This window comes from Sus scrofa, chromosome 2 (assembly GCF_000003025.6).
Source record: "Sus scrofa isolate TJ Tabasco breed Duroc chromosome 2, Sscrofa11.1, whole genome shotgun sequence".
Taxonomy (NCBI): domain Eukaryota; kingdom Metazoa; phylum Chordata; class Mammalia; order Artiodactyla; family Suidae; genus Sus; species Sus scrofa.
The window spans coordinates 76,719,763-76,747,055 of NC_010444.4; the positions used below are offsets into that span (position 1 = coordinate 76,719,763).

At 55.2% G+C, this 27,293-nt stretch overlaps 1 protein-coding gene across 5 annotated transcripts; it reads left to right on the forward strand.

The window, feature by feature from the left end:
* On the forward strand, positions 2,495–26,137 carry ATP8B3 (ATPase phospholipid transporting 8B3). Of its 5 annotated transcripts, none has more exons than XM_021084219.1 (28): positions 2,495–2,730; positions 3,997–4,055; positions 4,800–4,891; positions 5,169–5,282; positions 6,272–6,370; positions 6,703–6,764; positions 7,234–7,306; positions 7,426–7,496; positions 7,903–7,985; positions 10,266–10,424; positions 11,085–11,173; positions 13,041–13,231; positions 13,347–13,555; positions 14,527–14,555; positions 14,641–14,797; positions 15,173–15,361; positions 15,439–15,551; positions 17,161–17,325; positions 17,431–17,542; positions 18,679–18,754; positions 18,975–19,095; positions 19,376–19,751; positions 19,873–20,096; positions 22,846–22,929; positions 23,057–23,296; positions 23,467–23,605; positions 23,882–24,009; positions 25,143–26,137. In XM_021084219.1, exons 2-28 carry the CDS (start codon positions 4,007–4,009, stop codon positions 26,022–26,024), a joined length of 4,326 nt encoding a protein of 1,441 aa, XP_020939878.1. In that variant the 5' UTR covers positions 2,495–2,730; positions 3,997–4,006; the 3' UTR covers positions 26,025–26,137. The 5 variants fall into 5 exon arrangements, with proteins under 5 accessions (XP_020939878.1, XP_020939879.1, XP_020939881.1 ...); XM_021084220.1 differs by having other exon boundaries at positions 2,495–2,614; XM_021084222.1 differs by lacking the exon at positions 2,495–2,730 and adding an exon at positions 2,813–2,918.

A 27,293-nucleotide genomic window follows, 5' to 3' on the forward strand; every position in this document is an offset into this window, starting at 1 on the left:
CACCTCTTCTGTAAATAAGTAGTGGTTTTCTAAATAAAAGACGCAAGAAGCATCCCAGAAGCCATGTTTATGTAGTGTCTGTCCTGCTCCCCATGGTGGGGGTATGCGAGATTTTAGCATGTCAAACCTGCTGGCTCTTGGAGACAGAAGAGCCTTTGCAAACCCATGTTTTCCCTTCTCTGTCATCATCCCAGGGGAAATTTGTCCCCCACCTGTTCCTCACAGATGCTCTATATGAGGTCTCTTCAAGAGGCTGTTAGAGCAGTTTGTCCAAGCCCCTCCCCCAGAGTCTTTCTCAGTAACTGCTGGGTAGGGCTGGCTGAATGAGTGAAGTGAAGAAGGGGCTTACCTGGCACCCCAGGGCTTCCCAAGAAATGGGAGTGAGAGGCTGCTGCTATGATGGGAGGTCAGCTCCTGTGTGCTGTCACCACCCACATCATTCACCCGTATCATTCACCCATTCACTCAACATCAGCTTGGATGATGCTCCCACTCCAGGCAGGTGGGAGGACTGGGCAGTAAGACAGGCATAAAGGTCTGTTGGGTCAAGGCTGGGCCAGAGGGAAGGACCCAGCCCAAGGCTGGGGGGCAGGGAAGGGTGGTGGAAGTGCCCAGTACCTACCTACCTACCTACCTTTCTCTTTCTTTCTCTTTCTCCCTTTCTCTCTTTCTCCCTTTCTTTCTCTCTCCTTTTCTTTCTTTCTTTTCTTTCTTTCTTTCTTCCTTTCTTTCTTTCTTTCTTTCTTTCTTTCTTTCTTTCTTTCTTTCCTTCCTTCCTTCCTTCTTTCTTTTTTTTTTTTTTTCTTTTGTCTTTTGTCTTTTTTGTTGTTGTTTTGTTGTTGTTGTTGTTGCTATTTCTTGGGCCGCTCCCGAGGCATATGGAGGTTCCCAGGCTAGGGGTTGAATCGGAGCTGTAGCCACCAGCCTACGCCAGAGCCACAGCAACGCGGGATCCGAGCCGCGTCTGCAACCTACACCACAGCTCATGGCAACGCCGGATCGTTAACCCACTGAGCAAGGGCAGGGACCGAACCCGCATCCTCATGGTTCCTAGTCGGATTCGTTAACCACTGCGCCACCACGGGAACTCCCTTTTCTTTCTTTCTTTCTTTCTTTCTTTCTTTCTTTCTCTCCCTCTCTCTTTCTTTTTCTCTTCTTTTTTCTTACTTTTAGGCCGAACCTGAGGGGTATGGAAGTTCCCAGGCTAGGGGTGGAGTCGGAGCTGCAGCCACATCGGCTAAGATCTGAAAGTCTGCAACCTTCACCACAGCTCACAGCCAACATCGGATCCCTAACCCACCAATCGAGGCCACGGATCCAACCTGCGTCCTCGTGGATCCTAGTAGGGTTCGTTACCACTGAGCCATGACAGGAACTCCCTGTCCAATACCTTTCTAATTCTGTCCTTCAGAGGGTTCCTAAAAGACTATGAAAAACAGCTTAATCATCTCTCTTGTCCCCCCGAGTTTGCCCCTCCTAGGTGGACACTACCTTCCTTAGAGCCTCCCACACAACCTCCTGCCCTGGCTCAAGTCCCCCACTCTGGCCTGAACGCTGCCCTACCCTCATTGCTGGCTCCCACCCCTCTGGTACCTTCAGGAAGGCCCCCAGAGCCCAGCCCACCCTGGGTGGGCACACACCAGACCAGGACCTTATGGGCTCTTTCCTGGGCTCTAAGAGCCTCCCCCAGCCTGGCCTCCAACACTGCACCTACGCATAGGAGATGCTCCCTGAACTGGACCAGGATGAATGAATGAGAATCCAGGCAGGCAACTCAGAATCTATCCACTTGTACCAGCGATTTCCAATGAGTCCTTTCTGCGCCCCAAACCAACACCTGCCCCGCCCAGCCTCAGCAGGGTCCAATCCACCCCACCCAGCGCTTTACAAGGTTTTGCTCCTAAATGACCAGGCCCTTAATAACCCAAGCCCAGATAAAGACCCCCTCCATGCTACCCGGCTGTGAAGGATCCTCCCCATTGACCCGCCTCAGCCTCAACCTCAGCCTCAGCCCGCCCCTGCCCTGACACCCCTTGTTCTCTACAAGCACCCCCATCTTGGCCCACCCATAGGCTGCCATCACTCCAGAGACCCTCCACTGCCTCTGCCTCTGCCAGGGCCCCGCCCACCTTCTCTGCAAGGTCCGGCGCAACCGGGTCAAGGCTCCCTGGGGCCCCACCCCATCCTGCAAGTCTCCGCTTACCCCGGTATTCTGCCCCTCCCCGACCCCTGGCCTCTCTCCCTCGGGCCAGGTTCCTCGAGGTCACGCTCAGCCCCGCCTTCTGCCCCGCCTCGCCCCTCGGCCCTGCCCACGTCTGACCCCTTTGGGCTAGAAGGCCTTGCTCGGCCCTGCCTTATGCCCTGACCTCGCCCCAGGCCACGCTTTCTGCAGGTTCCGCCCCCTAGCCCCGCCCCGCCTCTATTCTGGCCCACAAGCCATGGCCCCGCCCTCATCTACCCGGCCCCGCCCCTAGGCCCCGCCCCACCCCGCGCAAGCCCGCGCCGCCCGTTTCAGGCCCGTTGGAACTGGGCTAACAGCTCCACCACGTCGGTCGCCCTGGACGCCCGTGGACCGCCCCAGGCAGCCCGGCCCCGTCCGCCCCGGCCCGCGCAGGTGAACGGCGGTCCTCCTGCAGCTGTGCGTCCCCGGACGCCTGCGCACCCTCTCTGGACTCCGCCCAGCCTGAGGGCTACAGGTCATAGCCGCGGCGGAGGAGGCGCCTCCTAGAGGTTCGCGCTGGGCGGGGTCCGGACAGGCTCCCGAGCGCCCAGTGTCCTGTGGACCCGGATCTCCCGGTCCAGGGAGGCCTCGGGGCGTAGGGGGGTGGACTGGTCATCGAACCCTACGCTGCTTCGCTACGGCAATGCTCGGATTTCCGGGGGGCTTGGTGGGCGTTCTGGCGAGCTTGAGAGTGCGAGTGAGGAGGAAGCAAGCCCGGGGGCGGCGGGGAAGGGGGGTGTTCCTGCCCCAGATAAACTTTGAGTGTATTCTGGCCATCAGCATCCCTCCAACACCTTCTGTTACCGGCCGGGTTCCCCCTGTCTCTGGGCCCCACTGACTGAGCCTCACTCACCCTGAACCTTACTTTTCCTCATCTGGTGAATGGGCGAGGGCCTTGCTTGGGCTCCCAGGAGCATGAGATCTGGCCCTGAGCCAGGCCCTCCCTCCATGGCCCCCCGGGACACCAGTGACTCAGACGCCAGCAGTCCCTGACCTAGAGGTTCCAATTTCAGCAGGCAGCCCAGACAGGGGAAGAAGCAGAGGAGTGAGGGTGATCAGAACTGGGATGGGGGACACTGCAGGCAGAGGGGGAGCCCAGAGGAGGTGCCAGAACAAGCCTGGGCGGTCCGGGAAGTATGAGCTGAGAGCAGAAGGGTGAGGAGGCTCTGGCCAGGTCAGCGGGTGGGGTGCTCGGGTGGGGTGCTCCTGGCCGAGGGAACAGTGGGGCTGGGTCATGGAGAAGAAGGAGCTGCCGAGTGCTGGGGGTGGCTTGGAGGGACTAGGGGTTACCAGGAACTAACTGATGGGAAACTCCCAGGCTCTGTGGAAGTCTGGTGTCCCCTTGTCTTCTCCATCACGCTTGGCTGCTCTGAGACCATTCTCAGACCTCTCAGAGCACATTGGCCCTCGTATACATGCTTCAGGATATGATGGAGAACCCAGGGACCCCGTTTAGTCCATCAGCAAACATTGACCGAGCACCTGGCCAGGTTGGGCATTGTGCTCTGTGTTGGGGTTGGGGCAGGAGGGGCAGCAGCCGGGGAGGGCACGGGTGCTGTTATCCCAGGAGAAGCTGTGGGGGCCTGGTCCTACGGAGCCGTGGGGGTGGGAAGCAGTGGCCAACTGACCAGCTGTAATAGGGAAGGACACACAGCCAGCGACTGGCTGGGGAGAGGACAGCAGATGGATGCAACAGTTCAAAAAGGGTGGAATGATGGGCACTGTCCAGTCAGGGCTGGGCCACTTATGTGACCTCAGGCCCCTCTCCCCGACAGCCCCACCAGCATGGGCAGTCTCGTGTACCGAGAAGAACTTGAGGAGGACAAGAACTCAGGTGCCTGTTGGGGCCCAGTGTAGAGATGGGGGTGGTGCGGGAGGGGATGGGTGGACCAAGCCAAGCGACATTAGAAAGTGTAGTGGCTTGGAGTTCCCGTCGTGGCGCAGTGGTTAACGAATCCGACTAGGAACCATGAGGTTGTGGGTTCGGTCCCTGCCCTTGCTCAGTGGGTTAACGATCTGGCGTTGCCGTGAGCTGTGGTGTAGGTCGCAGACGCGGCTCGGATCCTGCGTTGCTGTGGCTCTGGTGTAGGCCGATGGCTACAGCTCCGATTGGACCCCTAGCCTGGGAATCTCCATATGCCGCGGGAGCGGCCCAAGAAATAGCAAAAAAAAAAAAAAGAAAGAAAGAAAGTGTAGTGGCTGAAGTGGGGACGTGAGAGGCACAGCGTGGCATTTTCGTTGGACTCCCGATGATTCAAAACCCCATGACTGAAAGGTGGACTCAGGATGCAGGGGCTGTGAACCAGAACTCTCTGGGCTGGGTATAGAGCCTCAGCTGCCTTGCAGCCTGTCCTCAGGCCTCAGTGTATGCCTCTAGAGAAGGAATGGGAGTGAATGGGTCTCCCAGGGCCCAGGGTTGGCTCAGGGTCCCCTCAGATCCACTTGGGTGCCCTGAGTGGAGCGCCTGCTGTGTGCAGGGGCAGTGTGGACCTTCCCTCTGTTTACGGCCAGATCCCCTGAGGGCCCATTATCCTCCTCCAGGGTGTTGTTAGCCTGTGTTTGTTGTCTCCCGCTCCAGCGTTCACCTGGGAGGTGCAGGCCAACAACAAGGCCTACAACAGGCAGTTCAAGCAGAAGGCCTTCCTGTGCTGGTGGAGGAAGAAGTACAAGGTGGGCAGGCCCCGCGCACTGACCTCGACACCGTCCTCACTGAATCACTGGTCCGGGGCTGGAGCTTCACGTGTCTCTTCTGCCCGAAATCAGTTAATATGTAACCTTTGCAGGGCAGTGTGTCCACAGGCTCCACCTGAAACCCCTGCATGGGTCTCACTTTGGGAAGCCCTGGGGTCACAGCTCGGCTCACTGAATCTGCACCCAGTGTGGACAAGGCCGGGTGGGCAGGGGGGTCCCTGCCTGGCCAGTGCCCCCACACCGGCTCTTGTTCCAGAGGAATGCCATCCACACGGCTAAGTACAACGTCTTCTCCTTCCTGCCCTTGAACCTGTATGAGCAGTTCCACCGCATGTCCAACCTCTACTTCCTTCTCATCATCGTCCTCCAGGTAGGGCAGGTGGGGGCAGCTCCAGGTGTCAGCACCTGTGCCCACTCCTTCCAACTGTTCAAGTCACTTCCTCCAGGGGAGCCCTCCCTTCCCATCCTTCCCATGTGGCTCTGTAGACCCAGGGTGGTTCCACTGCATGTGTGTCTATGTGGTTGTTGGGACAGTGTCTGGCTTCCCACACACTGGGACACCCTCATAGCTGGGTCCCCACTGCCTGGCCCAGGGCCTGGCGCAGTTATATGTTGAATGATAAGGGTCTGTGGGTGGCTCCTCCAGGTCTGAGAAGGCCTTATGGCTCCTTTGGTCCCCAGGCTGAGTTGACCCTAGAGGACAAGGAGGAAGGATCAGGGAATTGGGACCCACCACGTCACTTCCTGGCATCAGGCCCATCATAGGTGGTGATGGGTGGGGCAGGGGTGGAGCCCTATGTGGGATGTACATTTTCCAGAACACTCCAACACCCGTCTAGAATCTTATCCTGTACTGAGTAAAGTGAGACATTCGCTTTTATCTATCAATCCAATAAATATTTATGGAGCACCTACTGTATGCAGGTTCTATTCTGAGCACTGGGGACTTAGTGACTTGAACACCTGTCTTCAGGTGCCTCAGGGACTGGTGAGGGTGACTGTCATTAAATCATGTGGTGGGAACCAGTGATGGGGATGGGGACTCCCACCTGGATTTGTCTGGGGCCTCTTGGAGCTCAGCCCTGAGGGTTACAGGCAGGAGAACCAGTGAGCACCAAGGCCCTGAGGAGGGAAGGAGCTTGGGACTGGGAAGGCTTCCTAGAGGAGAAGGCGTGGAAGGGGAAGAGGCACTGTGGGGAGAAGGTCCAGGCAGAAGGGAGCGGACCTTGGACCCAGGTGGTCAGCAGGTGGGACACGGGATGCTAGGTTGAGAGGCAGGGTGTGCTGGGTGGGAGGGCCGGGGAGGCAGTGTGGAGGCGCCTGGGAGCATGGGCCGGTGTCACCCACTCTTCATGTTAGGGCATCCCTGAGATCTCCACACTGCCCTGGTTCACTCTCTTCGCCCCGTTGGTCTGCCTCCTCACCATCCGAGCCACCCGAGACCTAGTGGATGACATTGTAAGCAGGGCCCTAGAGGGGGAGAGGAGGGGCGGGGGTACAGGTGGGACCCTGGGTATGGTGGGAGGGGGCCAAGCCATGGGAGGTGGGCACAGTGGCCTTGGTGGGCTGTGCCCATTTTGCCTTGTGGTCACAAGGGACAAGTGCCAGTGGCCCTCCAGCCACAGCACCTGGCTTTGGTGTCCACGCGGGCAGGAGGCGGAACGTGCCCTCCTGCTGCGGCGGACAGCAGGATGGCTGGACGGACGCAGCAGGGCCTGGGCTCGCTAGCAGGGCACCTGGGCAGTGTGCGGGGCAGCAGCATTGCTCTGACTTACCCTCTGTTGGCCCAGGGGCGACACAGGAGCGACAGGGCCATCAATAACAGGCCATGCCAGATCCTGGTGGGGAAGAGGTGAGGCTGCCGCAGTGGGTGTGGGTTCCATACCGGGGTGGGAGGAGGAGCGCAGGGATGCCAGCAGAGTCGGAGGTGGACACTGTTGAGAGGGGTGCCTGGAAGATCATCCAGCATCCTCCATGCTCCTGAACATCCTGGGGGGGGGACCAAGGCCAGCGTTATTAGGCACCTGCTGTCTACCAGGCCTGGGGTGGGCCTATGAAGGGGCAGCAGCTGAAGCCACATTCATTGTTCACCCTTGTGGATCTGAGAGTTGAGCCAAGGGAGGGTGGGAAGGAGGGGCTCAGGGAATCCTTCAGGGGTTGGCCCCCAGGGCTGGTAGACAGGGACCTGCAGGTGGGAAGCAAAACACCAGAGGGTGTCTGCACTGCACCCCCTCTTCCAGGCCCTCTAGGGCAGGCGGGAGGGGGGTTGGGGCTTCCCAGGCTGAGCCACCCCCTCACCCGTGCCACCCCCACCCATGCAGCTTCCTGTGGAGAAAATGGAAGAATCTGTGTGTGGGAGATTTGGTCTGCCTGCACAAGGACAGCATTGTCCCGGTGAGCTGGGGTGCTCAGGTGGGAGGGCTGCCCCCTGTGCGCCCTATGGGCAGCTTCCTCCCCACCCCACCCAAGCCCAATGCACAACTCCGTCTCCTCCCACCTCACCCCTACCCCAGGCTGACTTAGTCTTGCTGGCCAGCACGGAGCCCAGCAGCTTGTGCTATGTGGAGACAGCTGACATCGACGGGTGAGACTGGGTCGGCACTAGGGCTTTGGGGACCTGGTGGCCGCCCACCCTGCCCACTTGGATATTGTGGCCCTTTGCCCTGGGAGCACGGATGGAAGTGCCAGCAGGGGCACTAAGACAAAACCAGGGGAAGGGACTCACCTTTGCACCACCACTTCTGGAAGCCCCACTGTGTGCCACATGGCACCACCCTCAGAACAAGAAGGCCTAGGGTCTGCCTCACCCCTTTGGGAAACACCCTGTGTGACCTCAGGCAAGACCCCCTCCCTCTCTGGGCCTCCGCTTCCTGCTCAGCAGCTGGAGCACAGTGGGTGCTAAGGGAAAATGTGTGGGTGACTCTGGAAGGAGGCTGGGGACGCCTTGCCCAGGCACGGTCTGTCCTCACCTTTGGCCTTCTCATCCTCAGGGAGACCAACTTGAAGTTCAGGCAGGCCCCGACAATCACGCACCATGAACTGACCAACATAAGGAAGATGGCATCCTTCCAAGGTGAGAGCTGACAGACTCCTCCACCCCTCTGTGCCCCTGTGTCCCCCATCTCGTGCAGTGGGAGCAAAGGTTTGCCAGCTTGCTGGGCTGGGGGTTGTAACGGGATATGGTGGGGGTGTTGGGCGGCATCTTCCAGCCCCCTCTATCCGTTGTTCTTTTTCTCCTTTTTTTCCCAGACTATTGGGGTTGGGATGGCTTTTCAGAGATGGGCTTATTCTAGGCCTATATCCAATCCCTCAAATCCATGAGAAGTGGAGGCATTTTCTGTTATTACAATAGGTGCTGCAGTGTTTTATCAGGTGTTACTTTTTTTTTTTTTTTTTTTTTTTTTTTGGCTATGTTCATAGCTTGTGGAAGTTCCTGCTCCAGGGATCAAACTTGTGCCGCAGCAGTGAACCAAACCACAACAGTGACAATGGCCGATTCTTAATCGCTAAGCCACCAGGGAACTCCCTGATGTTATACTTTATTTTTAACACGTGACCACTTTAAAGCAAATGCCTTTGGTTATTTACTTGAAATGGCAGTCTGTGGGGACTGGCGAGCAATTCATCTGCATGGTGGGAGAGCCCACAGGGACAGGCAACTGTCCTACACCTACAAGTTTCTTATTTTCCCCCAGGAAAGTAAAACATTTCATGAGTTCCCTGGTGGCACAGCAAGTTAAAGATTCAGCATTGTCATTGCTGTGGTGTGGGTTCGATCCCTGGCCCAGGAACTTTTGCATGCCTTGGACAGGGCCAAAAACAAACATTTCAGGAGTTCATGATGTGGTGAAGTGGAAATGAATCTGACTAGTAACCATGAAGTTGCGGGTTCCATCTCTGGCCTTACTCAGTGGGTTAAGGATCCAGTGTTGCCACAAGCTGTCGTGTAGGTCACAGATGCGGGTTGGATCCTGCATTGCTGTGGATCTGGCATAGGCTAGCAGCTGTAACTCTGATTTGACCCCTAGCCTAGGAACCTCCATATGCCGTGGGTGCAGCCCTAAAAAGCAAAAAAGAAAGAAAGAAAGAAAGGAAGAAAGAAAGAAAGAAAGAAAGAAAGAAAGAAAGAAAGAAAGAAAGAAAGAAAGAAAGAAAGAGAGAAAAAGAAAGAAAGAAAGAAAGAAAAAGTTCACATCTAGGGATCCAGTTCCTGTTTGCCAGAGCCTAGCACAGGGATACTTTGTTATCACTATTACAATTATTATCTCCTTGTTGTATTGCAAAGGCAAGTTACTCTAACTGGTTCTGGAGCAGACCAGAATCTTTCCAACCCCAGCATCTAACCACTGGTTGCACGTCTGTTCATGAATCTGGGGAAAAGTCTTAACTCAAGTGGAGGGTGGCTGTACCTACCCTGATGGCTGTCTGGGTCCTGACCTGCTCCAGCTGCCATGGCATTTCCTGCAAAGCATGACCCTTTTCCAGAGGAGGAAACTGAGGCTCAGTGGAGTGATGAGAGGCGAGGGCTTGCTCCATGGGCTCCTCCGTCCTTTGCCTGCCCCTCCCCAGATAGCTTTCCTTTCTACATTGAGGACAGACTTGGGCTCCAGCCCTTGAGAAGGAAGGGGGTCAGGCAAGGGGCCTTCAAGGGCCCTGTAGCCACCCCCCAGCTCACTCCCTTCCTGGGTCCCAGGCCACCCACCAGATGCTGCCTTGGGCCAGCCTTTGCACCTGGGGCTGGTTTTGTCAAAAAAACAAAAAAAAAAAATACAAAAAAAAAACACTGTCTCAGGGTGCTGGTGGACAAGCCCATCCCTGCTGCCTTATGGGGAACTCAGTGCCATGCCCTGCTCTTGTCCCCTGTGGTTTAGGATTCTGGACCTGGGAGTCCTTTCCTTCCTCCCTCATTTACTGAGCACTTCCTATGTGCTAGGTGCTGGGCCTGGGTCCCCAGCTCAGGTGAGACTCCTGGACCTCACAGACACTGATGATACCACTGCAAGAATCAATGTGCCTTCCCAGGATTTTAACCAGGAAGAAGGGGCCCAGCAGGGGAGGGACCAGATCTGGATGGAGGATCAAGAAGGGCTTCCCTGAGGAGATGTGAACGTTGCCATAGGGAACAGAACACACACAGGCCCTGAGACTGGAAAGGGCCAGCTCTGGAGCATCCAGGAGGAGGCTGTGTGGTGGCAGTAGAGGTGCCAGTGGGTCAGGTTTGGGGCAGTGCAGGACCTGTGAGGGTGGCCCTGGCCGGAGAGTGACGAATATTCCATGTCCCCCACCGCACATTGGAGGGGTGTGGCCAAGCCCAGCCGTGCCCTTGGCTCCCTGACGGCCAGGTCTCCCACAGGCAAAGTGGTGTGTGAGGAGCCCAACAGCCGGATGCACCACTTCGTGGGGTGCCTGGAGTGGGAGGGCAAGAAATATCCCCTGGATAGCGGCAACATCCTCCTGCGTGGCTGCAGGATCCGGAACACAGACACCTGCTATGGGATGGTCATCTACGCCGGTACGGCCACCCTGCAGACCCGGGGTGTGCACTGCCCAGGTCGGGGGCGGGTGGGTGAGAGCCTTGATGTCACTGGCAAAAAGTCACAGGCAGGCCGGGCTGTTGCATGTCTACTGCCATAGGATGAGGGGCTCCTGGCATAGTTTCTCTAAAATGAAACGGATGTGTTGAGCCAGTGCCTTTGTTTTGACTGGAAAAATTAGGCTGTTTGTAGATGGAAAGATGGCTGGTGGGGCGAGTGGCGAGTGGATAGATAGATGGGGGGTGATAGGGGAAGGGAAGAGGGTGGATGGATGAGTAGATGGAAGAGTGGATGGATGGATGGATGGATGGATGGACAGATGAGTGGATGTATGTATGGATGGATACATGTACAGATGGATGGGTGGGTGGATGGATGGATGGAAGCATGGACAGGTGGATGGATGCATGCATGGATGGATGGATGGATGGATTGACAGACAGATGGATGAATGCATGGACAGATGCATACATGGAAAGATGGATGGATGAATGCTTGGGTGGATGGATCCATGGATGGATGGACAGATGGATGGGTGGGTGTTTGGACAAATGAATGGATGGAAGCATGGACAGATGGATGGATGGATGAATGCATGCCTGCGTGGACTGATGGCTAGGTGGATGGAAACCCTGCAGGTTTTGACACAAAGATCATGAAAAACTGTGGCAAGATCCATCTGAAGAGAACCAAGCTGGACCATCTGATGAACAGACTGGTGGTCCTGGTGAGCTTCCCCAAGCCACTTCCCTGGGTGGGGGAACATGGAGGAGGGGAGAGAAAGGGCCCCAACCACAGACAGAAGCCTGGGCTATCATTTTGTAGTCTCAGCTTCCCTCCTCTGCAAAGTATGCAGCCTGACTCCATGGTAGGTCTGTGGACCAGAGAACTTTTTCTTAAAATGATGATTTGAAAAAAAGCTTTTTTTGGAATTCCTGTCGTGCCTCAGCGGAAACGAATCCGACTAGCATCCATGAGGATGCAGGTTCGATCCCTGGCCTCACTCAGTGGGTTAAGGATCCAGTGTTGCCTCGAGCTGTTGATGTAGGTCACAGATGTGGCTCAGATCTGGCGTTGCTATCTATAGCTGTGGTATAGGCCAACAGCTACAGCTCCAATTCGATCCCTAGCCTGGGAACCTACATATGCCATGGCTGCAGCCCTAAAAAGACAAAAAAAAAAAAAGAAAAAAAAAGTTTTTATAAAATAATATTCGATCCTGACATTTGCCAAACCCACAGGAGATTATCAAATGCTCACCTCTCCTCCGTTAACATTTAGCAAGCCTTAACTTTATGCCTAATCAACTTCATCTTTATAAAAAGTTCTGGGGGCAGGGGGGCATTCCCTAGTGGCTCTGTAACTCAGATCACTGCTGTGGCTCAGGTTCAATCCCTGGCCTGGGATCTTCCTCATGCTGCAGATGTGGCCAAAAAAAAGTTATTGAAATAGTAATTTTATTTTATTTTAATTTGTTTATATTTTTAATGATTTTTATTTTTTGTATTATAGTTGGTTTACAGTGTTCTGTCAGTTTTCTACTGTACAGCAAAGTGACCCAGTCACAAATACATATACATTCTTTTTCTCACATTATCCTCTGTCATGTTCCATCATAAGTGACAAGATATCGTTCCCTTGAAACAGTAACTTTAAATGATTTTTTTTTTGGTCTTTTTGTCTTTTTATGGCTGCACCTGCAGCATATTGAGGTTCCCAGGCTAGGGGTCAAATCACAGCTGTAGCTGCTGACCTATGCCACAGCCACAGCAATGCCGGATCCCAGCCGAATCTGTGACCTGCACCACAGTTCACAGCAACACTGGATCCTCAGCCCACTGAGCAAGGCCAGGGATTGAACCTACATCCTCATGGATACTAGTTGGGTTCCTTAATCACTGAGCCAAGAGGGGAACTCCTGAAGGAGTAATTTTAAAAATGGCAGCCGCAGAATTCTCCTTGTAGCCCAGCAGGTTAAGAACCCAATGCTGTCTCTCCAAGTATTCAGGTTCCATCCCCAGCCTTGTTAGGTGGGTTAAAGATATGATATTGCCATGGCTGTGGTGTAGGCCGGCAGCTGCAGCTTCCATTCAACTCCTAGCCTGGGAACTTACATATGCTGCAGGTGCAGCCATTATTATTAAAAAAAAAAAAATGGCGAAAAGGGCTCAGTGGCGTTTTGGGGAGCACTAGGATGCAGGTTCAATTCCCAGCCCTGCACAGTGGGTTAAGAATCCAGCGTTGCTGCAGCTGTGGCTTAGGTGATCACTGAGGCTCAGATCTGATTCCTGGCTGGGGAATGCCACATGCTGCGGGTCAGCCAAAAATGAAAAGAAACAAAAAAAGCACACACACACACAAAACAGCCGCTAAGCCAAGCAAAACCCCTGCAAATACCCCTCTTCCTGGGGCTGCCAACCCCTCCCCAACCTCGGCCCCCTGCCCCAACCTGACACAGAGTTGGGGGCCGCCCCATCTCTGTGTCTGTCCCCTCACACTGAGAGCACGTGTCTCAGTTGGTGAGTTCCGGGGTGTCTTAACTGCCTGCCGCCCGCGTGCCTCTCACGCCGTGCCCCCTCTGGTCCTCTGAGCAGATATTTCTGAGCATGGTAGTGATCTCCGCGGCCCTGACATTGGGCTTCCGGTTCAAGGTGAAGGAGTTCAAGGCCACGCACCACTACGTGTCCGCCAAGCACGACCGCAGCGAGGACATGGATACTTTCTTCATCTTTTGGGGCTTCCTCATCCTGCTTAGCGTCATGGTGCCCATGGCCATGTTCATCATGTGAGCCCCGCCTCCTCGCCCCGCCCATTGCCCCAGATCAGCCCTGCCACCGCCGCCGTGGGAGGGAAGGTCCCTGCCAGCCGGGGTGTGACCACAGGGTGGTCTGCCTTGGCAGCGCCGAGTTCATCTACCTGGGGAACAGCGTCTTCATCAACTGGGACGTGCACATGTATTACGAGCCCCAGGACTTTCCTGCTAAAGCGCGAAGCACCAGCCTCAACGACCAGCTGGGCCAGGTGGAGTACATTTTCTCTGACAAGACGGGCACCCTCACCCAGAACATCATGACCTTCAAGAAGTGCTGCATCAATGGCGTTATCTACGGTGGGGACCCGCCCTGACCCCCTTGCCCCGCTGCACCCAGCAACCTCCCCCCAGATTTGTGCCCCAGAACCATTGCCAAATGGCTTCAACACATTTGGCGAGGGGTGGGGAGGTGGGGAGGGGGGTGTGGTTCAATATACTATTTCTGTAAAGGACACAGGAGTAAGTATTTTGGGCTGCTCAGGCCTCCCCCATCTCTGAGTTTGGCCCTTGTCCTGGGAAAGCATGTCCTGCTCACAGGGACTCCGAATCTTGCATTTCATGGCATCTTCACATATCACAAGATAATTTTCCTCTTTTGGTTTTCTCGCAACTCTGGAAATGTGACCAGCATTCTTGGTTTTTGCAGGCCATACAGAAGCTGGTGCTGTGGGTCATATTTTGCCAACCCCTGGTCTAGTTTAAAAGTAGTGGATGGGGTTTAGGTGAGGAGCCAACAGATGACCCCCCCCCCCCACCGTCAATAGCTGGGTGTGGTGGTCGTCACCAGCACAAGACACAGGCCTGGGCCCATGCCCTCTGGTACATGCCTCTGACCCTCAGCCGGGGTCTTGGGGGGATGGGGGGCAATGGGGCCTGTGTCAAGTGGCACCAACACCAGGCCAGACTGCTGATGTTTCTAGACGTGCCATGGAGCCATATTTTTATGGTAAACCACCTAATTTTTCAAAGCAGATGGCCAAGTCCCAATTTTTAACAGATACCATGAGGAGATCAAACCAAACATGTTCCACAGGGCTGATCCCCACTCTGGGCCCTCCCGGGGACACATGGCAGCATCTTTTCTCTCTTCCATACAGAAGGCAAAACTGAGGCTGGGACTTTTGGCTGTTTGAGGTGCTGGGTCCAGAGCCCGGACCTGGCTGGTCCAGCTATGTCTGATGGCTTCAGGAAGCCTGGCCTGGGGAGGGGGGCTGCGGGACCCCCAGCAGGTCCTAGGAGCTGAGGCCTGAAGCAGGGTCTTTTCCCAGGTTCAGAGGAAGAAGAGACCCCACTCAAGGTGAGCCATGCCTGCCCTGAAGCCCTGGATGGTGGAGGATGGACAATGACCCACCCAGGGCTGGCCTGTCCCCCACCACCCCCAGGAGGACCCCTACCGCTGGAACAAGTTTGCCGATGGGAAGCTGCTATTCCATGATGCAGAACTCCTGCGCATCGTGCGAGCCAACAAGGACCAGACAGTGCGCGAGTTCTGGCGTGTGCTGGCCATCTGCCACACCGTGATGGTGCAGGAGAAGAACAGTGAGCCAGCCCTGAGGGTGCCCCGGTCTTGGGCTCCCGAGATGCTCTCCTGCCCAAGCAAGAATCAGGGCACCTCCCATCTGGTTAGAGGGTGCTCAGGTCCCTGTGAAACTCCTTGCTGGGAGGAGAAGGTCACATAGACTGGGACCCACCCGGACCCACCCACCCACCTTCCCTTATTGGGCTTAGGTGTTATACTGGCCCTGGAGACTGACATCCTGCAAATGCCTGTGGGACACTTTCTGTGTCCATGTCCGTGTCCTCTCTCCCTGTGTTAAGGAGATGGAAGTGGGCCCTTCTGCAAAGGGATGGCCGGTCCCCAATGGAGGGCAAGTTCCCAGCCCCCTGCCCTCTCCCCTATCCACTCCTGGCCAGACCAGCTGTTGTATCAGGCAGCTTCCCCAGACGAGGAGGCACTGGTCACAGCAGCCCGGAACTTCGGCTATGTGTTCCTGGCACGCACGCAGGACAGCATCACCTTGATGGAGCTGGGGGAGGAGCGGGTATACCAGGTCCTGGCCATGATGGACTTCAACAGCATCCGCAAGCGGATGTCAGTGCTCGGTGAGTGTCCGCAGCCCCAGGGTGGGGGCAGGTGGGGAGGGGAGCACCTGTGGGCAGCCGGGCCTGTTCCTCCACAGTCCGCACCCCCGAAGGCTCCATCTACCTCTACACCAAAGGTGCTGACACGGTCATCTATGAGCGCTTGCACAAGAAAGGCCCAATGGAGTGGACCACAGAGGATGCCCTGGCCGTGAGTCCCTCTCAGAAGGGAAGGGAGATGCGCAGGAGTGAGGGCACAGGGATAGGAGGGTAAGGGCACAGGGGCAAGAGGAGAAGGGCAGAGGAGGAAGGAGAGTGGCAGAGAAATGGTCTCGGGTACCCAGGGTGGCCATGTACATTTGGTCAGTTTGCGCACTGTTTTGTCCAACATATGCACACGTGCGCGCACACTCACACACACTGGGCTGAGAAGGAGGCAAATTCCAAGCTGCGCCTTCCCAGAAGGGACGTCTTTTTCTGAGTCACAGGAGCCCCTATGGCTGGGCTTTTGCCCTGGATGCTGCCCCCATCTCCCAGCCAGGCCTAGGTTCTAAGACACACTCAGGCCTTTCTAGCCCAAATCTTTCCTCTCTGCGGGTGAAACCCAAACCCCTAGTCCCAGCTTTTCAGGCTGTCTTTCTGTCTCCTGCTGTCCTCTCTAGCCTGGTCTCTCCTTCCTCCCAGGGGTCCTCCAGAACCCCAATTTCTGGCTTGCAGTCTCCTCCATGCTCTGCTGTTGCCTCAGGACCATTGCACATGCAAACCCCTCTGCCTGATGCCTTCCTCCACTCTTTGCTCAGGATCCTTTGGTTCTCAAGGTTCAGCCATAGGTTCCCCACCTTCAGGGAGCTGTTCCTATACCGATTCTAACCTGGGACTATCCTATGGTGCTGGCCCAGCCTTGACCCTCTGGGACCCCCGGGGGGGGACAGGAGGAGTGGGGCAGGTGCCTGGTTTCTGACCCAGAACTCAGGAGACCCAGAGCCCCGGAGTGGCACGAGATGGCACGGTGAGCAGACGGGTGACCCTGCATGAGAGGAACAAAGGTCTGCCTGGAGCTCCTGATGCCCAGGGAGCTGCTGTCACGTCCCAGCTCAGCCCTCAAGCAGACCTCCAGTCTGGATCTCAAACGACACCTGCACCCCACCCCCTTGTTGTGGCAAAAAGCCTGGGGCACAGTTGAGTTGGGCCATAGGAGGGAAGGAAGGCCCCCAGGGCAGCCCTGGGGTGAGAGAGCTCTGGGTCTCCTTTGGAGCCACAGACAAAGCCCCACAGGACCTTTCCCGTTTCCCCCTTTCCAGAGGCCTCAGCCCCTTGAAAAAGGAGACAGAGAGAGGGGTCCAAGGCTCGGGGAGCCCTGCCTGGGAGTGGTCTGCCAGGGCTTCACTGAAGGCCTTGAGGAATAGTTAGAATTTGCCACAGTGCAATTCCCTGGTGGCTCAGTGGGTTGAGGACCTGGCATGGTCACTGCTGTGGCTTGGGTTCAGTCCCTGGCCCAGGAACTTCCATATGTTGTGGGCATACAAAAAAAAAAAAAAAAAAAAAGAATTTTTTCCATTGAAAATCATAGGGGGTTGGTTCGGGGCGGGAATGTTCCTGGCAGGGGGAACAGCAGGTGCAAGGCCTGGAGGCAAAACCAAGCCAGGCATCTGGGGGCCTAAGCCCAAGCCAGTGTGGAGCAATGGCCCGTGAGCCCAGCCCCCTCTGGGGAGGACAGACTATGGATGGGGGCATATTGGATGAGCCTAGGAAGAGGGAGAAGGGCCAAGGGGCGCCTTGGGAGGCAGGTGGTGACAAAGGGGTACCTGCCTGGTCCCCAGTCCTTTGCAGAGCAGACCCTGCGGACACTGTGCCTGGCCTACAAGGAGGTGGACGAGGACACATACGAAGAGTGGCGCCAGCGGCACCAGGAGGCCAGCATCCTGCTTCAGAATCGGGCCCACGCCCTGCACCAGGTGTATGAGGAGATGGAACAGAACCTCCAGGTGGGTGGAGCTGGGGGGGGGGTGCCCGCACCTGCCACTCCATACCCTCAGCCCTGCCAGCGAGCCATGTCCCTGCTCAGTCTGTCACCATCCGTCACCCTCCAGCTGCTGGGAGCCACAGCCATTGAGGACAGGCTCCAGGACGGTGTCCCTGAAACCATCAAATGTCTCAAGCAGGGGAACATCAAAGTGTGGGTGCTCACTGGGGACAAGCAAGGTGGGTCCCAGGGTGGCCGCTCCAGCATGGAGAGAAGGGAGGTGGGTGGGACCCGTACACCTGGTCTGCGTTCAGCCCTGCCATCCACCTCGTCCTTGGGAAGGGAGGATTGGGAGCAATGGAAAAGGCCGGGGTCCCTGGGCACCAGCCTTGGGTGTCCAGTGCTATGCTGAGCACCTCCTGAGTGTTTGGCTCCCTGGCAGCACCATGAGGTGGGGCCCTCATCACCTTTGCATGATAGATGGACCAGCAGGGCTCTGAGAGCATGGGCAACTGCTTCAGGGGCCCACCTACCTAGTGGCCAAGTTGGCCTGGAACTTCAGGTCTCAGGCCCTGGAGCCCTGACTCTCTCACCCCCTGAGGCCTCTCTGGGACACCCCCCTGGGCATGGGCGCCAGCTGGGCTGCTTTAGTACTTCTGTAGGTGGGAGGCACATACACACAAAATATTTTGTCTTTTTTTTTTTTTTTTTTTTTTTTTTTTGTCTTTTCTAGGGCCACACCCATGGCACATGGAAGTTCCCAGGCTAGGGGTCTAATCGGAGCTGTAGTTGCCAAGCCTACGCCAGAGCCACAGCAATGCGGGATCTGAGCTGCATCTGCAACCTACACCACAGCTCACGGCAATGCCAGATCCTTAACCTACTGAGCAAGGCCAGGGATCGAACCCACAACCTCATAGTTCTTAGCCAGATTCGTTAACCACTGAGCCACGACAGGAATTCCCAAAATATTTCAAATGATGTTTGACAGCTGTGCTGGCATAAAGAGAAATATCCAGGATGGATTTTTATGTTCTTTTTTTTTTTTTTTTTTTTTTTTTTTGTTAAGAAATTAAGTCATTCTTGTAGGCTTCTAAAACTTCCCTGGGGCCCTAGGTATGATGTGCCTTATGATCCCTTGGCCCTGGCCCCAGTCTCACCTCCTGTCTGCAGCCCAGCCAGGCCAGTGGAACCCATTTATGCTCAGAGCTGCAACCACAGTCTCAGGGCTGGCTCTCATTGGCTGACCTGAGCACATGCCTACTCTGAACTAATCATAGTGGCAGGGGCAGAAGGGGTGGGCTGCTGTGATGGGCAGGGTGGGTGAGGCCCTCAGGCAACAGGCTGTTGGGGGCTAAGCCTGACTGGTTTGCAGAGACAGCTGTGAACATCGGCTTTGCCTGCCAGTTGCTCTCAGAGAACATGGTCATTTTGGAAGAGAAGGAGATACTGTAAGATATGGGGGTCTGGCGGATGAACCCGTGTTGGGGGATTGAGGGTGGTGGCAGGGCATCCTCAGCCCAGGTGTGGCCCTAGGGTCTGCAGAGAGTGCCCTCAGCCTCTGCCTGGCCAGGCTCCCAAGCAGCACTGGGGAGACCCAGGCAGCACGGGGTTTGGGTGCCAGGGGGCCTGTATGGCTGGCAGGGCTGAGCCCCCGCTGGGCCCCCGCAGGCGGATCCTGGAGTCCTACTGGGAGAACAACAACAACCTGCAGGGTGGCAAGAAGGGTCGCCGGAAGAACCAGCTCCCAACGCAGGTCAAGATCGCCTTGGTCATTAATGGGGAGTTCCTGGTCAGTGTCAGCTCAGGGCGGATGGCAGGGCCCTGGGACATGGGAATGGGTGGGAGGAGCCGTGGGCCAGGGCTGGGGGGGCCCCCCACCAAAAGGCTCCCAGATGCCGTGTTGGACAAGCAGAGGCAAAGGGCCTTAAGTGCCTCACCGCGAGATGGTTCTCAGTGGTGTTGGAGCAAGTGGGGATGTGGTCAGGCCCAGCCTGGGAGGAGGGCCCGTCAGGGGTGTCCTGGAGGGAAGGGGTGCAGCAGGTGATGTCCCTCCAACCCCCACGGACCAGGACCAGTTGCTGCTGTCCCTGCGCAAGGAGCCCCGGGCCCTAGTCCAGAAGGCAACCTTGGACACAGAAGAGTGGCAGGAGCCTGGCGAGGAGAAGCTTCTGCAGGCCAGGCGCCTGTCCCTGATGTGGCGGACTCTTGGGATCCAGCTGAGGAACTCGGGGTTGGCATCACAAGACAAGGACTCCACCACCAGCGAGAGTGCCGAGGAGCGGCGAGAGCGGGCCTTTGTGGAACTGGCCTCCCAGTGCCAAGCGGTCATCTGCTGCCGCGTGACGCCCAAGCAGAAGGCCTTGATTGTGGCGCTTGTCAAGAAATACCAGAACGTGGTGACCCTGGCCATTGGGGATGGTGCCAACGACATCAACATGATCAAGAGTGGGTGATGGGGAGCAGGGCCGGGGCCGGGGGTGGGGGAGGCCTGTGGGCCACCAGCAGGTGGGTGATGGGCAGTGCACTGGGGGGGCCTAGCTCTGACCGGCTGCATATACCCCCGCAGCTGCGGACATTGGCGTGGGGCTGGCGGGTCAGGAGGGCATGCAGGCGGTGCAGAACAGCGACTACGTGCTGGCCCAGTTCCACTTCCTGCAGCGGCTGCTCCTGGTGCACGGACGTTGGTCCTACATGCGGGTCTGCAAGTTCCTGCGCTACTTCATCTACAAGACACTGGCCAGCATGATGGTCCAGATCTGGTTCTCCTTCTACAGTGGCTTCACTGCCCAGGTGTGCTGGAAGGGGGTTCCCTCTGGGGCTGTTCTGGGGGCAGCAGGCAGGCTTCCACTCTGGTCCCACACGGGGCACAGCTTGCCTGAAGTCACAGAGCAACAAAGTCTTTTATTTGGCTGCATTCATAGAGGTATAGATTCCAGGTAAAGGGAGGCAATGTTTCATGGCCAGCTCTGTGCTGAGCATTTTCAGGGAAATTTGGCAAATTTGAACTTTGAGGCAATGGCCAGACAGGTGCTCCAAATGGACATCCTTTAAGCAGGGAGAATGAGAGCTTGAACCCCAGAGAATAAGAATGTGGGCCCCTGGCTTCAACACTCTGGACAATATCATGGTGATTACTACATGTGCTCTGCAGAATATTAGGGGACTCCTTGGGCAGTGGCGTCTGTATATAAGGCAATTGTCTGAGAATAGACTGCCACAAGAGGGAGGGAATTCCTTGTCACTAATACCCAGGTATTGGAGAGGAAGCTTTATGGCAGCACCCTTCCCAAACATGTATTTGTTTTACTTTTTTTTTTGCTGCACCCACAGCATGCAGAAGTTCCTGGGTCAATATCAAACTCTTGGAGTTCCTGTCATGGCTCAGTGGTTAAAAAATCCGACTAGGAACCATGAGGTTGAGGGTTCCATCCCTGGCCTTGTTCAGTGGGTTAAGGATCCGGTGTTGCCATGAACTGTGGTGTAGGTTGCAGACGCGGCTCAGATCCCGCGTTGCTGTGGCTCTGGTGTAGGCCAGCGGCAACGGCTCCGATTAGACCCCTAGCCTGGGAACCTCCATATGCTGCAGAAGCGGCCCTAGAAATGGCAAAAAGACAAAAAAAAAAAAAAAAAAAAAAGATCAAACCCTTGCCACAGCAGCTACCCAAGCTGCTACAGTGACAATGCCGGATCCTTAACCACTGAGTCACATGGGAACTGCTCTGTTTTACTTTTTATTTCTAGATATTTTATGCTTTAAAATGCTACTATAGGCATTCCCACTGTGGCACCATGGGATTGGTGGCCTCTTGGGAGCACTGAGATGCAGGTTTGATCTCCAGCTGGAGGTTAAGGATCCGGCAGTACCACAGCTGCGGCTTAGGTTACAACTGTGGCTTGGGTCTAACCCCTGAACCAGGAACTCCATATGCCATGGGGTGGCCAAAAAAGAAAAAAAAAAAAAAAAAAAAAAAAGAGGCTACTATAAATGCAATTGTTTTCTTAATTCCCTTTTGAGCTTGTTTATTGCTGGTAGAAACACAATTTTGTGTGTGTGTTTATCTGTGCCCTTCAGCCTTGCTGGATTTGTTTATTGGCACTAGTAGCTTTCCTGTGAATCCTTTGGGATTTTCTGCATATGGGATTCTGCAAATGGAGATAGTTTTACCTCTTCCTGTCCAACTTGGATGCTTTTTCTTTCTTTTTCTTGCCTAATTGCTCTGGCTAGGACTTCCATTGTGCTGCATAGCCACGGTGAAAGCAGGCATCCTTGTCTTGTTCCTGATCTTAGAGGGGATGGTGTCCAGTCTTTCTACATTTGTTAGTTAGTATTCTTCTATAGGAAGAACTGCTCCTTCTCCCCAACTTATTCATTCACTTATCGATTCTGATTGCTATGGGCTCATGGATATTTATTTTATTCTATGTTTTATTGCTCAGATTGTCCCTGATTTGCCCCTTTGACATGTGCCTGCTCTTCTCTGAGCACATCCTCAATTCCTGGTGCTACTTAAGCTTCCAGGCCCATTTTGTCCTTTCCCTGCCCCAAGCCTGGAATGAGCCATTCCCATAAGGAGCCCCATTTATCTTCACTAGAGAATGGTAATTAGACACCAAGCTCAAAGTGTGGGGGTGCTTATTGCTACTGGGATGCCATTACCCTCTTAGCAGACAGAGCTAGGAAATGCACACACATTAACCCATGTTTAGACACACATCTATATCTATACACAGCCACCTACCTATCTTTGTGTGTCTGAGTTCACACTGATAACTCTGATTCCAGACCCACAGAACAAGTCTCAGCTTAGCCTTTTCCATGTCCTCATTTGTGACTCTTATCTCCAACAGTGAGAAACTTGATTCTGGTAGAAACTTTGACTCTTATTTGCTCAATCCCAGAATGCACAGAAAGTGGTTTTTGGAACTGAAACTGATATTCTTTTAAGTGGTCTGGATTCACGCATTGGGAAGGGAGTTGTACTGTTTGTCTGGGAGATCCTGTCCAACTCTTCTTCATCAGTAATTTCCTAAATTGAAAATTCTCTAAAAACACACTCTGTAGTCATTTGCCCTCCTGTAACTATTTATTGAGATCACCCACTTAAAACAGACTCAAAGATGCTGCTGTAAAAGAATTAGAAGGAATTCCTGGTGTCTCAGTGTGTTAAGGATCTGGTATTGTCACTGCTGTGGCTCAGGTTGCAGCTGTGGCACAGGCTCCATCCCTGCCCCGGGAAATCTGCATGGTGTGGGTGCACCAATGCCCCCCCCACACACACACACACAAAAAGAGAATTAGACCATGCCTTTTCTCTTTGCATTTTATCTTCCAGTCCTGATCACTTAATTCAGCCCTGATCTTTATCCCAGCCTTGGCTGCAACTTGACTTTCTAACTCACCTGGAATCCACTCCAGGTGCCGACCTAGCTTGGGTGGGACTCCTTGGGTACAGATTTGATTTTGTTTCTGGCCAGTTAGCTCTGAAGGTTCACTGCGTTCTCCCTCTCCTCTCCCCATCTCCACACCCCCTACCCCCAGCCTCTGTATGAAGGCTGGTTCCTGGCCCTCTTCAACCTGCTGTACACCACCCTCCCGGTTCTCTACATTGGGCTCTTCGAGCAGGTGAGCAGCTCCTCCCTCCCTGTAGATGCTCCTGTCTCTGCCCCACCTTCTTCTGGGGGATTAGGGTAGGGTAGAGGATGTCCCCACTGGTCCCAAGAGCCAGCCTCTCCACCCCACAACCTGCCAGGATGTGAGTGCTGAGCAGAGCCTGGAGCTGCCTGAGCTGTACATTGTAGGCCAGAAGGATGAGCTCTTCAACTACTGGGTCTTCCTCCAAGCCATTGGCCATGGCATGGCCACCTCCCTAGTCAACTTCTTCATGACTCTGTGGATCAGCCATGACTCAGCCGGGCCTGTCAGCTTCAGTGACTACCAGTCTTTCGCGGTGGTGGTGGCCTTGTCAGGCCTGCTGTCCATTACCATGGAGGTAGGCGTGGCTGCCCTTCTGCCCACCCCCAGGGGCCTCAGAGGAACACTGAGGTCTCCCTGCTCAGTGACTCGTCCCTTCACAGATTCCCAGTGCCGGGCTCCTACCCTCCCCATGGAGCTCCATCCCGGGCTTCAGCCCACCTTCCTTAATTCCCTCTCCCTTTTCAGGTCATCCTCATCATCAAGTACTGGACGGTCCTGTCCATACTGGCCATTTTCTTCAGCCTCTGCTTCTATGTGGTCATGACCTGCCTCACCCAGAGCATCTGGCTCTTCAAAATCTCCCCCAAGACCTTCCCATTTCTGTGTGAGCCCCTGGTAGGGTTGGGCCACTAGGGTGGGGGGACCCGGTTGGAACACCCTCTCTGCCCCTCTCTGAACCTCGCTCTCCTTGGCCATGCAGGTGGGGGGAGTTGTGTGTGTGCAGGGAGTGTCAACCTCTTTTGAGAATTTGCACAAGAGTGAAGGGAGGGGAAGCGGAGAGGGTGGGGAGGAGGGGAAGCAGATGGGGTGGGGGTGGGGCACCAGGCAGGCTCTGGGAAGGCTCTACCCCAGGCCAGCTGTGACCCTTCCTTGTCTCTAGACGCTGACCTCAATGTGCTGTCCCAACCCCCCATCCTGCTGGTGATCCTGCTGAATGTGTCATTGAACACCCTGCCTGTGCTGGCCTTCCGTGTCATTTACCAAGCCCTCAAGAGGCCACCACTCAAGGTGCAGGGCGGGGGGTGGGGAGGGGGAACCCTGGCAGCCAGAGCCTCTGCTGGGAGCAGGGACTCCAAGGAGACACAGGGTTGGGGGTTCAGGGGATAGAGACCCAAACACACACCCAGTACCCCCAGGGGGGCTCAATGACAGGCCTCAGGGTCCCTAAGGGGAAGCTGCACTTTCTGGGGGTGGAAGCAGTGGGAGCACGAAAAAGGCCATTGCTGACGTGACCTGGTCTCTCGGCATGAAGTAACTAGGGCTTGAGGGTTGAGGTGACAGAAATGACTTGGAAATGGTGTAGGCAAAAGGGGAAACTTCGAAGTAGCCCGAATGTTCATCAGTTGATGACGGGTAAACAATATGATATATACATACAGTGGAATATTAGTCTTTAGAAGAAAGGAGGAGTTCCTGTCATGGCACATCAGAAACGAATCTGACTAGGGATCATGAGGTTTCTGGTTCGATCCCTGGCCTCACTCAGTGGGTTAAGGATCCGGAGTTACCATGAGCTGTGGTGTAGGTTGAAGATGTAGCTTGGATCTGGTGTTGCTGTGGCTGTGGCCAGCGGCTACAGTTCCACTTAGACCCCTAGCCTGAGAACTTCCATACACCACAGGTGCGGCCCTAAAATGACAAAAAGACCAAAAAAAAACTATTAAAAAATGGTTAAAATGGTACATTTTATGTTATGCATATTTTACCACAATGAAAAAAGTTGGGGGCGGAGACTTACTGGCTCATGCAACCAAAACCTAGATGGATGGATTGCAGCTGGAATGGGCTCCAGAGTTGACTGGAATGGTGGACTAAGACAGGGCCACAAACCTGCCACCTTCAGCCACATAGGCTTGATACCTGGCTGCCCCAGGCTAACCTCTTCTGGCTTTGCCGGCAGAGGGTGCCCAACGTGCCTAGGGGGTCTGACCCAGAGTTAAGTTCCAGGGAAGGACTCTGGTTGGCTGGTCCAAAGTCAGGTCCGAGGGAGGACTCTATTTGGGGCAATTGAGTAAGAAAGACCCTGGCCAATCGATGGTGGCCAAGGACTCTGAATGGTCCCCCTTGGAGAAGAGGTGATCAGGAAACAATTGACACGGCTTGGGAGCCAGATGGCTTCTGATCCCCTCTTTGCTCTGTAGGAGAAGGAAGAGGAGGAGGGGAAGACGCCAAGTGAAGAGGTCTTTGTGGTGGAGCCCATGCCCTACTTACACCGGGAGTCAAGGACCCGGCGTTCCAGCTATGCCTTCTCCCACCGGGAGGGCTATGCGGACCTCATCACACAGGGCACAATTCTGCGGAGGTCACCAGGGGTCAACAGTGACATGCTCTCTGATCACACAACCCCACCTGATGAGCTGTCCTCCAACATTAAGGAATCCCTCTGGTCCTCCAGGAAGATGTCGTTCCTGGGAAGGAAGCGGCACCAGTACCGGGGGAAGGTGTCCTCCGAGGAGATGCAGCCTGCCTCCCAGGCGAGCTCATTCTTGACTGTGGATGGGCAGTCGGCTCCTTATCAGGAAAACCAGAACCCTCCCACCAAAAGCTCAGCCCTCTCCTTGAACCAACAGTCTGGGTCTTTGCAGGAGAAGTTGCCTGAGGGTCTGCCACCAACCAAGGAGAGGTCACTGTCATCTAAGGAGAGCCAGGTGACATTTTATGAAAGCCAGTCACTGCCTTCGAGCCAGCTGTCTTTGAAGATCCAGGCAGCACCACTGCAGGAGATTCCATCCCTCTGGAAGATCCCAAAACTGTCCTGGAAGAACTGGCCATACATCTGGCAGAAGGAGCTCGGGCCCTCCAAGGAGGGGACCGTGCCAGGTTCCAACTCAACCATTGCTGCTCCAGTGGAAACTCTACCACCAAGTGCAAGAGAATCATCCACGAGCCAGCAGCCGATGGAGGTAGAGCCCTCACCTGCAGAGAGGCAGCCATCACCCGTGGAGTGGCTGCCAGGGTCCAGTGGGGGCCAAGTTCCTCCTGATGTGTCAGGGCAGCCACCCTCACCCGAGCAGAAGCAGTGACTGCCTGGGCTTAGTGTCACTCAGCAAGGAAGAGGTCTTCCCCAAGAACGAGGGCTCTACATGCTCTTCTCTGTCTAATAAACCTGGGCTTCTTGAGGCTCCCTCTTCCTAAATTTCTTTTTTTTTTTAAATTTTTTGCTATTTCTTGGGCCGCTCCTGCAGCATATGGAGGTTCCAGGCTAGGGGTTGAATCGGAGCTGTAGCCACCAGCCTACGCCAGAGCCACAGCAACCCTGGATCCGAGCTGCGTCTGCAACCTACACCACAGCTCACGGCAACGCCGGATCATTAACCCACTGAGCAAGGGCAGGGACCGAACCTACAACCTCATGGTTCCTAGTCAGATTCGATAACCACTGCGCCACAACGGGAACTCCCTAAATTTCTTTTTTGTGATGCCCCAGGGAATAGTCTCCTGGTTTCAAAAATCAAAACACTGACCTCTAGTGGCCCAATGGGGGATCTTCAGGGAAAGCCGGGGTGGGGGCCAAGGTTTGGGGTTTTTTCTTCACCCAGGGGTAGATAACGTGTTTGTTAATTTTATGGCCTCATCTGTGGCAAGTGGAAATTCCCAGGCTAAGGACTGAATCTGAACCATAGCTGCGACCTATGCCGCAACTGAAGCACCACTGGATCCTTTAAGCCACTGTGCCCGGCGAGAGGTGGAACCTGCACCTCTGCAGAGATCTGAGCTGCTACTCAGATGAGATTCTTAATCCGTTGTGCCACGGTGGGAACTCCAGGGGGGTAGTGTGGATAAAACGTTATTGCTCTCCAAAAGGAGAAAGGTGCTGATCAGACTCTGCATTCCAGCCCTGGCTTCCCAACTGCTGCCTGCTGGCCAGTCCCAGGGCCATTTATGAGCCCCAGTCCTGGCACCGCCCAGCCTCTCCCTCCACCCGACTGTCCTGGTTTCTTCCCCCCAGATAAACCACCTTGCACTTTAGGCTGCAGAAAGCAAAGGGCTGTAATGCCTCAGAAGCAGAGCCCTCAAAATCTGGGGCTAGGTTGGCTCAAAGACCTTATGGAGGGGGGCGCCCTATGGGGGTGGGGGTTCAGAGAGGGGTGGGCAGGGAGAGGTCCATTTCCTCTTTCCCAGGTTCCCTTTGTGGGGGGCAAACCCCATGCCTCCCCCTCCTACACCAGCCCCCCCCACCCCCGACTCTGCTCCTTCCATCAGCCAATGCACAAGCCCAGGTGAGTGACTAGAAAATAATTTATTGGAGAAAAACAAAACAACAAATCCAGCACAGCAATGGTTAACAATGA

Bases quoted from the DNA above. Each gene is read 5' to 3' on its own strand.
- ATP8B3 (XM_021084217.1), top strand. From the start codon at position 3,909: ATGCAACAGTTCAAAAAGGGTGGAATGATGGGCACTGTCCAGTCAGGG. The intron at 13,232-13,346 runs GTGAGCCCCGCC...CTGCCTTGGCAG, and splicing joins CCCATGGCCATGTTCATCAT to CGCCGAGTTCATCTACCTGG. The intron at 24,010-25,142 runs GTGCAGGGCGGG...TTTGCTCTGTAG, and splicing joins TCAAGAGGCCACCACTCAAG to GAGAAGGAAGAGGAGGAGGG.